Here is a 10552-nt window from a genome sequence, read left to right as displayed (position 1 = left end):
CTAGGCGGGACCCTGAGGGCAGGCACCCAACCTGCCCTTTGGTTCACCGACCTCCGCTTCACCCCTAGAACCTGCAAGCCCCGGCAGCCAGTCTCCACCCACCCCACTCCTCTTTCTTCTTCTCTTCCCCACCCCTTCCTCCTTCCCTTTGCTCTAGTCTCCCCGCCCCACTACACCCTCTCTGGCCCGTCCCATGTTCGACCTTGCAGAATTGCATATCTTTTAAGTAAACACTCCATCCTGCGTAAGATTGAGCTCAATTTCTGCCCCACCTTGATTATGGGCTTTGCTTAGTGACTTGCTTCCAAAGTACAGTTCAGTGTGGAAAGTGGGGACAGTAACTTTAAAGTGGAGAAACCTGGCCAGCACTGCCTTGGCCAGGTGAGGAGGGTTAACATCATCAGTGATGAGTTATGTTGATAGCATGCCTGGGACATAGGAAGGGTACCTCACCCATGTGGTATTCCTCCCCAGAACCCCAGTTCTCTCTTGGGAGAAACATCAAACCCCAAAACACCTGATCAGTACTCCTCTAAAATCTGTCAAAGGTCATAAAAAACAAACTCAGAATCTCATAAACCAGAGGAAACTAACACGACATGACAGTTAATGTAATGGGATACTCTGAAGGGAATCCTGGAATAGGAAAGGGATATTAGGGGAAAACTAGTAACATCCAAATCAAGGGTGGAGCTTAGTTACTGCTACTGTTCCAATGTTAGTTTCTTAATTGTGACAAATGTAGCATCATAGTAAGATGCTAATAATCGGGAAGTTTGATGAGGGATATACCTGAAATCTCTGAACGACATATGCAAATGTCCTAAAATCTATTCTAAAATTAAGCTGGGAGAGGAAAAGAGGCGCTGGAAATAGATGGTTTCAGATTTGGACCCATGATTCAGTCATGTCATCAAAGCTCAAAACTAATTTTCCACAATACCATCGTTAGGGAGTTGGCTATTCAACTTTTTGTTTCTTTTTGGTCTCATGATTGCTGCAGTTCCAGTCATCACATTCTCACACAAATACATTCAAGACGGGAAGGAAAGGGGCAGATGAAACAAGTGTTTTCCTTTTATGAGGAAGGAAGGTAATGTATACTCCTGTTTTCTAGATAGGAATTGACATAGCTTCTCTCCTTGATCAAACTCTAGCCTGGCTCTTCGGAGCCTTTGTCTCAGTGAGGCCTCAACCCCTCACCTATACAATCTACAGATTCAGCACAAATGATTTCCTCCACTCCACACATTAAAAGACTTAAACACTAACATAGTTTCTAACAGCTCAAGGCCACATTCCTAGAATGACCCTAGCCCTCCTTAAGGCGTTCAAGGCTGCCAACAGACTTTACTGTTTGTCCTAGCCTACACTTGATGACAGGCCCTTTACTACCCTTTCTTGGGTCATTTACTAAAAAGTAAATATTTACTTTTTACTAAGAAGTAAATTTGAGAATTGTATAATTCTCAAATTATACAATTTGAGAATCCTTCCTCTTGTGCATTTGAGATATTATGTATCTCCTTTGAAATGTAATCATCAGAAAGGATAGGGCCTCTGTCCCTTAGTCTCTGTGTAGCCAGTAGAGCTGGTCTAATCGGCATTTACGCTGACTAGCCCTTGGGAATTTTTCACTGTCCTGACTCTACTCAAGCACCTCTGTTTCCCCTCCCTACTCTGTAAAATGCCTAGTCACCTCTGTATAAATCTAAGTTGAGTTCAGTTTGTGTTGGACCTTTATCCCTATTGCGATAGTATATTACTGATTAAAATCTATCCTTACCACTTTAGCATTTGGCTTTATCTCTGACAGAATTAAGTAAATTGTTTGAAGTTACCTATCTACTAGATAACTCAACCACAATTTGATTCCCCGACTCAAAGTCTGTGCTCTACCCCTAAAGGAAGACTTATTGAACACCCTAAGCAAGCATAAAGTATAAGAAGAAAAGCCAGCTGTCAAGTCGATTTCTGTAAAAGTAAATAATTGTGGGCAAGGGAAGACCCTGAGAGCCTAATAACATAATTTAACAATATTGTTTTCCAACATCTTTTATTTTAAAGACCCCATGAAACTATACTTTAGACAAATAACTGCTTCAAACCAGTGGGTAGTAAAGATGTGAGTTTATTCCACAAGTTAATAGATGTGATAAAATTCTTTCTCCATACAGCAGCCAGGATGATCTCAGACTTGACTCTCCCAACTTAAGGAGGACCTTCCAAGTTAGCCATTAGCAATAATAACAGAGATCTTTTTTTTTTCTTTTTTGCAAATCACCCTTCAACCCCTTCGCCCTTGTCTCACCAGGCTCAACCCCCAAATTTGACAGAGGAAAATAATACAGAATCATCTAAATAGAATTTAATTCACTGGCTTTAAATTAGCATGCTTTTCAAAACAAATTTTCAAAAAGCTTCCCATAGTCAAATCTGTCAGCCCTTCCCTTCACGAGCCTTCCCTGTTCCTACGCTTACAACGTCGTTTTGCCATACTAAAAAATATAAATTTTACTTATATTTTTTATACTCATTTTATGGTTTTATCTATAAAACCGTACATTTAAAAAGTGAGAAAGCACTTTTTCCTCTCTTTAGAAATTAACTGGCGTACATTATATCTCTCTTTTTTCTTTCCAATCATTGCTCCCTTTTCCCAGTACCATTTTTGGAATAATTCCTTCTTTCCCCCATTTATTGTCAATGCCACTTAGCTCATGTGCTAAATTCTTATTGCTACATGATCTTTTATACCTGTATTTTCTGGAACATCCTATCCCACTGACCTATCAATTCTTGTGTTGATACCAGTACCAAAATGAGAAATTAGGTTGAGAATCATGATTCATGGCCATCTTAGAATTTGCCTTTTGAAACAGCAGGCCCCTCCCCATGCCCAGAGTTCCCCCAGCACCTTGCACTATCACCCAGTGGCCCTGCTAGTGAATTTAATGCATCCCGCTTTCTCCTCACACAGGCTGTCCAGCTATAGAAGTAGATAGCAGTGTGGAGATAGGCCAGCAAGTGACAGATGAAGCATATACTTGGATAAGAGAGAACATCCAAAACAAGGTTCTTAAATTATTCTCAATGGAAGAAAAAAAATCCTAAAAGGTTACATACTGGAAGACTCCATCTATGTCATATTTTGAAACAGTAAAATTTTTAGAAATGAACGGATTAGTGGTTGCTAGGAGATCGGGTTATGGGGAGGGGGAGGGCAAGAGAGACATGTCTGGTTACAAAAGAGCAGCAGGAAAGATACTCATGCTGATGGAAATGTTTTATATCTTGACTATAGTGGTGGATATACAAATACACACACACAGTACAAGTAAAACTGAAGAAATCTGAATATGATTGGTGGATGGATTGTCAATATCCTGATTGTGATATTGTACTATAGTTTTGCAAAATGTCACCATTAAGAAAAACTGGGTGAAGTATAAGGAATCTCTACTATTTCTTACTACCTAATGAATCTACAAGTATCTCAATAAAAGCTTTAGCCAAAAAAAGCAAAGGTCTTCTCTGATTGTCAGTTTTGGGTTTTTGTTGGGTTTTTTTTTTTTTTTTTGCAACTGATCAGAAACTCACCTTGAAATTGCAACATGATTGGATTCCACCTAAAACATGCTTTTCAATTGAGCTGTCTCCCTTGATGAAAATATCGTATATCTGCACTATCCAATACAGTGGCCACTAACACACATGACTACTGAGCACTGAAAATGTGGCTAGCGCAACTAAAGAACTGAATTTTAAATCATATTATTTTCATTAAGTTGATATTTAAATGGCCACTTGTGGCCAGCATCTGCCATAAGAAACAACACAGAAATGAAATGACTTTATAGTAACCTATTCCTCTGTTTTAAGTACTAGTTTAAGGAAGAAAATTCATTTCCACTCACTGAACTAATTGATGAACTTTCTGTGAATCCATTTCCTCACTTTAAAATGGGGATAAGATACATCCTGAAAGGTTATTTTGAGTGTGAGAAAAGACTGCAAAGCCCCTTTGCACCTGTACTATGGAGGACCTGGTTACAGGTAACTTCCTGACCTAGCAAGTATCCAGGGAGGTGACCCTGTGATGATTTAGTAAATATTTCCCACTATTATGTGAAAACCAGCCAAGGATAAGACAGCAGCTTTGCTTTCACATACTTAAGGGGCAAATCGACACACACTTGATGCCTTGCCATGTTCCACAACGCCAGTTCCAAAGACTTCAATTCGAACTACATTTTTTTAAAACAGCGGGGAGGCGGCGGGGGATCTTTACAAAAGCCTCATTTCTTCGAGCGCAACTGTGAATGCTTGATTAGGGGAATACGAGGAAAAACCCTGGAGAACCAAGGATAAGGGTTCCGATTAAGTATAGTCATGGCGCTTTGCTGTCCTTTCTCACACTGAAACTCGCTTGTCAGGATGCATCTTATCCCCATTTTAAAGTGAAGAAATGGATTCGCAGGACTAATCAAAATGATTCTCTGCTGACCAGCGGACAGCCGCCAGGAGCCAAGAGCCTTAGCCTTCGGCTGGCCTGTTTACCAACCCTGCGGCGGCGCCCTTCTTTGCATTCTCAACGCCCCCAGAAAGCCAAGCCCCAACGAGCGGGGACTGCGCCTGCGCACTCCGCAGCACGGCCGCGGGCGCGCCTCCTCCCTGTGCTAACTGTGTGCGCCCCAGCCGCGCGCAGCTACTCGCGTCCGAGCCTCGCGCAAGCTCTCGTGTGTGCGGTGTCGTTTGGCATCCACCTACCCATCCGCTCTCCGTGCAAGTATCCCGCGCGTCTGCCACCCAGTCATGTCGTCCGGCAGCCGCGTTGCGCTGGTGACCGGCGCCAACAAGGGCATCGGCCTTGCCATTGTGCGCGACCTGTGCCGGCAGTTCTCGGGGGACGTGGTGCTCACAGCGCGGGACGCGGCGCGGGGCCAGGCGGCCGTGCAGCAACTGCAGGCCGAGGGCCTGAGTCCGCGCTTCCACCAGCTGGACATCGACGACCTGCAGAGCATCCGCGCCCTGCGCGACTTTCTGCGCAAGGAGTACGGGGGCCTGGACGTGCTGGTCAACAACGCCGGCATCGCCTTCAAGTGTAAGGGGTTGGTTGGGTGGTCGCAGGGGAGGAGTAGTCTGGAACACCTCCAGCCAGGGTGGGCTGTTTCTGTCGGGGATTCACCGCAGTGGGGCTCCTCGCTTCTGGGATGCTGGATGCCTCCCTACGGAAGTTAGGAGAAGTCAAAGTACAGGAGAAATTGAGTTGCTTTTCACCCAAACGGACTTTTGTGTTTCCTTGGCTTGGACTTCTGGGATTCTTTAACAGGTGGTCACAGTTTCTCTCGGTTTGGACTTCAGGGCAATTAGGTTAATTCTGAATGGATTTTTAAGTAAGAAAATTGCTCAGACTGGTTCACGGCGGTCGCACTGCACCTCCTTCACCCAGCCTCCCCCAGTGATACCATCTTACATTATAGTACATCAAAAGAGGAAACTGTCATTGGAACAATACTGTTAACTAGAGCCACTTTTACACAAAATTCACCAGATTTCACATGTGCTATTTTTTGTATCATTCTATGGAATTTTACCACAAGTGACCACTATTTATTAACTCTTAACTCTCCTTCTCCCCCAAAAGTTAAGGATCCCACACCGTTTCATATACAAGCAGAAGTGACAATGAAAACAAACTTTTTTGGTACCCGAGATGTCTCCACGGAACTACTGCCTCTCATGAAACCCCAAGGTGAGTCTAAGGAGCCCACGCTGTAGTGTTTCTGGCACCATCTGTCCCTGCCTGCTTCTGGTCACACCTTCAGGCCCCTGCTACCTCTCCCTGCTCAGCTACACTGGCCTTGTGGCGTCTGGGCCAAGTGCCTGCCCTTCAGCCTAAGGACTCTGCACACTCTTCCAGCGGTCATCGGTGCTCTCCGACCTGCTAGTCTTTGCACAACTGGCTCTTATCCTTCGTTCAGAAGTCTCCTCAGAGAGACCAGTAATTGCTCCTTTCCCTCACCCGTTGGAGTTCCCTGAGGGTTCCGTGCCTGACCCTCCCTCCTATCTGTTCCTCTCTGAATGGTCTCGCTCAGGCTAATGGAGCCTTCATTACCACGAAGTAATGAGGCACCCCTAAAATCTTTTTCTGTTTCTGATCATGTGCTACTGATACAGTGTATTACATTAATTGGTTTCTAGATGCTAAACCAACCGTACGTATCTGGTCTTTACAAGTTCGGGAGGTCCTCAAAACCACCCTCAGGTTCAGTAATTACTAGAAGGACTTCAAACTCAGCAAAGCCATTCTACTCAAAGTTACAGCGTATTACAGGAAATGGAGACTGATTCAAATCAACAGTGGGAAATGTCTCATAGGACAAGGTCCGGGAAAGACCAGGCATGGAGTCTCCTGTTGTCCTCTCCCAATGGCGTCCTGCAGACAGCATGTATTTCCTCCAGCCACCATGTGTGTACCGCCAACCAGGGAAGCTCACCTAAGCCATGATGTTTGGTGTTTTTGTTGGGGGTTGCTCACACAGTCATGGCTCATTGTCCTCTTGGCTGACCCTCTAGAGGTCCAGCTGATACCAGATAGCCTCACCATAATCACATTGTTAACTTAAATTATGTAGCCCATCCCTACCCACCCCAGTAAATAAGAATAGTCTTATTAGACAGGACATTCCAAGGGTTTAAAGATTAACTCCCAGCATCCCTGGGCAAAAGGCCAAACCTTCCTTTGGCCAAGCTTAATCTTTTGTTTTTATAGGCTGTCCCTTGAACCTTTGCCAAGGCTTTCTTCTAGCAAAAGGATCATTCGCATATAAACTTAGTATAGAATTTATGTAGCAGATACAGCTAAAGTACCAGAAATACGCCTAATAGTTGGGGGAGCCAGTGTGGGGGTTAGGATAGATTTAAAGAAACATAATTCATCCTATAAAGCTGCTACATAAATTTTCCTGTCTTGGTACTAATTTGATTCTCCCTTTGATCAACTGCTGTTTATACTTTATTGAGCATAGAACTATTTGTACAGAACGATTTAATATTCTTAAGAAATAAAATGAGGCATATTCAAAAATTATGAGTTTATTTGAGAAAAAAATCCATTTGAATCGGGAAGTGCCAAGCTGGAAGTGATTAGGAATGCTTCACCAGCAGGTGCTTGGGAAGAGACTATTAAAGAGAAAAGGCAGAAGCAAAGTAAGGAAATTATTGATTGGTTACAGCTTCAGGCCTCGTTGGCTGTTTGGGACTGGTGGTCCTTAGGTTTCAGTTTTGTAACCTTGAGGCATTTACAGGCTTAGATTTTGTTTTGCTTACGTAGACACCATGATATTAGAGCCACTACAGTCCAATGGCTTCCTTATTGCATTAATTTAATAATACAGAAATTAGCCGATGGCTAGCTAAATCCAATTCTTCATCAGGCTGGTCATTTTCCATCAGTATTACATCCTGAGGAGACTTTGACTCAATCTTCCAATACATTTGATTGTCAATGTCAGTAGCAACATGTAACTCATTCGCATCTGGTAATTGAATATTACCAACAAGGCTAGTGTGAAGCCATATCACAGTACAGTTGTTCATGGAACCTGAATGATAAAAATCGAGATGGTGGCATATTCCTAGAGTCATTAACAGTCAGTTCAGTTCATAACCATTTCATACGGCAGTATCTCCCAGAACCACGCCACTTGGGTTCGAAGGCTCCACCCGATTTTGTCAGGTCCCAAAAGCAGGCAGGAGTGCTGATGGTGACACGTGGCTTTACCTTTTCAAGCATCCAGTGTCGTCTAGCTCAGAGACGATGCCATCTCTTGCTCTGAGCCTCGGGAAGCACCAATGTAATATTGGATTTCTCTTGTTGCATAACTCATTTATTTATTCCTTTACCCTCAGCTGCCATTCCTGCTTCTCCCCATACTTTTTCATCTTTCGGAGGGACACCAAGTTCAGCCATTGTGCTGATCCTGATTGCTGCCAGGGATTCTAGTCTACCGAGTGCCTTCCCTTCAGCCCCCTCCCATCCCTACAGGACAGGGTTGCTTAGGTCCAGAACTGGTGGGCTAGCTCAAGGCAGCAGCATGGCTGCATTCGCTGCCACTCCAGTCTGGCCAGACGGGATGAAGGTACAGTCTACTCCACAGGCCCTTAGGAATTCTGACTTAAAGGTGTAAAACTATAGTTATGGCTTCCTGCTTAGGGATTATAGCTGCTTCCCATATCCACGGTTGCAGCCCTGGTCCTGGGAACCACTGTATCAAGTATGAAAAAAGAAAGTTGAGGTGATGTGGGGAAGAATTGTGCAGTCACCGCAGCATCCTCCTGAGCCCCTCTTTCCCCGATCCCCCAAGAAGCAGAAGAATCTACCCAGTGGAGAATCTCCCTCGGACCCCTCGTGATGAGTGTGAGCACGTGCTCGTGAACGCGTGTGAGTCAGCCCTTCATACCTTTATCTCGTATTTGAGACGACCAGTGTTTTGATTGCCTGTTCTGCTCTGCATTGAACCACTACTCAGGATGAAGGCGTGTGGTTCGGTCTGCAGAAATGGAGCTCGTCAGTCCACTTCGGTGTCTTCTGATGCAGTCTCGCTGTACTACTTGAACAGTGGCATTGACCTCGGGGTGTGCACCACGTGGTCCAGAGACTGTGTCATCTCCGGGGCTACCGCCTTCAACCCAGCTTGCCAGCTTTGGGCAGGGCCTCCCCGTCGGGGCGTCTCCCATAACCATCTGCAGTCTTTGTCTCTCGTCCTGGCAAATAGAAAGGGCCTTGGTATTTTGTGCCCCAGGGGGCAGAAGAGTCATGTGTCAGCAGTTGTCCCACCTCTGCATCTCTGCAGCTCCCCATTTCCACTTATCTCAGGGACCCAGATGGCCGCTTCAGACAAGCACACCAGCGTATCCACTTGCTGGTTCCAGTCCTGCAGTGGTTCTTCTGATGGACTTTAACATGTCCTCTGATAACTTGCTCCCTAAACTCCCACATGACTTCCAGAGGGCCATGCCTTGTGTGGGCATCCCTTAGTCATTGCTCCCAAGTTGATAAAAACCCAAATACAGAGAAAACAGGCAATTCAGCCCACCGAACTGGGTTGTTTATTATCTTCTTCAATCAAGGTGGCAGCCTTCCAAACCAGATGCTCTGTATTTACGTTGGAACTGCTGTGCACCAGACACCAGCCAGCTTTATTGATCTTTATTGATCAATAGACAGTTGTTCATAGAGCACTACACACCTGACTATAAGATCCTCAGGTGTAAGTTGTCAAAAATGGCCTTGGGACAAAGAAGCTGCCTACTCCTGAATGCAATGAGAACCTTTCAACCCCCTTACCATGTTCCTGTATAAACCATTTTCATTCTCTTATGAAACTTCTGGGTCCCTCCCTCCCTATTCAAACATTTTTCTGACATCATCTGAGAGATAATTACCCATCTGACAGGTTTCAGGCTTGTTTCATGTCCTTCACCCAAGAGGCAGTTTTCATTAATGCTCCCAGCAAACCAGTAATTGTTTCTCAGACGGAAATTTCCGAGTCCAGAATCCAGCAAATTTGGCTGTTGTCATTCTTGTGTGTGCCTTTCTGAGTAACCATTTCTGTTGTGTTTTAGGCAGAGTGGTGAATGTGTCCAGCAGCGTAAGCCTCATTGCTCTCAAGAGCTGCAGCCCAGAGCTGCAGCAGCAGTTTCGAAGCGAGACCATCAGTGAGGAGGAGCTGGTGGGGCTCATGAACAAGTTCGTGGAAGATACGAAGAACGGCGTGCACCAGGAGGCGGGCTGGCCTACTAACGCCTACGGAGTGACGAAAATCGGTGTCACGGTCCTGTCCAGAATCCAGGCCAGGAACCTGAGCACGCAGAGGAAAGGGGACAAGATCCTCCTGAATGCCTGCTGTCCGGGGTGGGTGAGAACTGACATGGCGGGATCCAGAGCCCCCAAAAGCCCGGAGGAAGGCGCAGAAACCCCCGTGTACTTGGCCCTTTTGCCCTCGGATGCTACAGAGCCTCATGGGCAGTTTGTTAGGGAGAAAAAAGTTGAACAGTGGTGAGTGAGCTCAACCCATAGAGCTCCATCCATAGGCCCCATGTTGTACCCGTCCTGATTTGATCCAAAGTGTGTTTAACACAGTCAAAACTATCCCTACCAAGGATTCACTTGGAATTGTCTACCAATTCTATGAAGCCTTTTGTAATTTGTGATGTTTATGCAGTTCTCTGTGATATTCTATAGGGAGAACACATGTGTTAGTGCTGATAATAACGAATTAAAATCGATAGAGGAATAAATGGTCCTTTTGTTTTCTGTAGATTGAAAAGATGTGTAGGTATAGTTTTGGGCATCCTGCTTGGTGTTCTGGAGCTTCCAGGATCTGTACTTTGGTGTCTGACATTCATTTGGGGAAATTTTCAGCCTTTATCGTTTCAAATATTTCTTTTCTTTTCCTTCTGGTATTACCATTCTGTGTATTTTACGTTAACGTTGCTCCACCATTCTTGGATATTCTAGCGTGTTTTCATTTCAGTCTTTTTTTTT

General features: G+C 44.8%; 2 protein-coding genes across 5 annotated transcripts in view; one reads left to right on the top strand and one right to left on the bottom strand.

The window, feature by feature from the left end:
• The window catches only part of SETD4 (SET domain containing 4), a 37688-nt gene extending 37593 nt beyond the window's left edge, over positions 1–95 (bottom strand). For all 4 annotated transcript variants that reach the window (XM_011365647.2, XM_011365649.2, XM_011365650.2 and 1 more), the window contains exon 1: positions 52–95. The gene's annotated coding sequence lies outside the window, so the exon portion shown is untranslated. The remainder of the gene's footprint in view (positions 1–51) is intronic.
• A 4553-nt stretch (positions 96–4648) lies between these two features.
• Positions 4649–10305, top strand: LOC105295827 (carbonyl reductase [NADPH] 1). Its single transcript, XM_011365646.2, has 3 exons — positions 4649–5104; positions 5648–5755; positions 9631–10305. Exons 1-3 carry the CDS (start codon positions 4816–4818, stop codon positions 10065–10067), a joined length of 834 nt encoding a protein of 277 aa, XP_011363948.1. The 5' UTR covers positions 4649–4815; the 3' UTR covers positions 10068–10305.
• Positions 10306–10552: the final 247 nt, after the last annotated feature.

This window comes from Pteropus vampyrus, unplaced genomic scaffold (assembly GCF_000151845.1).
Source record: "Pteropus vampyrus isolate Shadow unplaced genomic scaffold, Pvam_2.0 Scaffold114, whole genome shotgun sequence".
NCBI classification, from domain to species: domain Eukaryota; kingdom Metazoa; phylum Chordata; class Mammalia; order Chiroptera; family Pteropodidae; genus Pteropus; species Pteropus vampyrus.
Note: the sequence above shows the minus strand (reverse complement) of the source record. Positions and strands in the feature narration are given on the sequence as shown.

What these genes read in the sequence shown, in the direction of transcription:
- LOC105295827 (XM_011365646.2), top strand. Translation starts at nt 4,816, where the DNA reads ATGTCGTCCGGCAGCCGCGTTGCGCTGGTGACCGGCGCCAACAAGGGC. An exon ending in CGCCGGCATCGCCTTCAAGT is followed by an intron (nt 5,105 to 5,647) that starts GTAAGGGGTTGG and finishes CTCCCCCAAAAG; the next exon opens with TTAAGGATCCCACACCGTTT. An exon ending in GCCTCTCATGAAACCCCAAG is followed by an intron (nt 5,756 to 9,630) that starts GTGAGTCTAAGG and finishes GTTGTGTTTTAG; the next exon opens with GCAGAGTGGTGAATGTGTCC.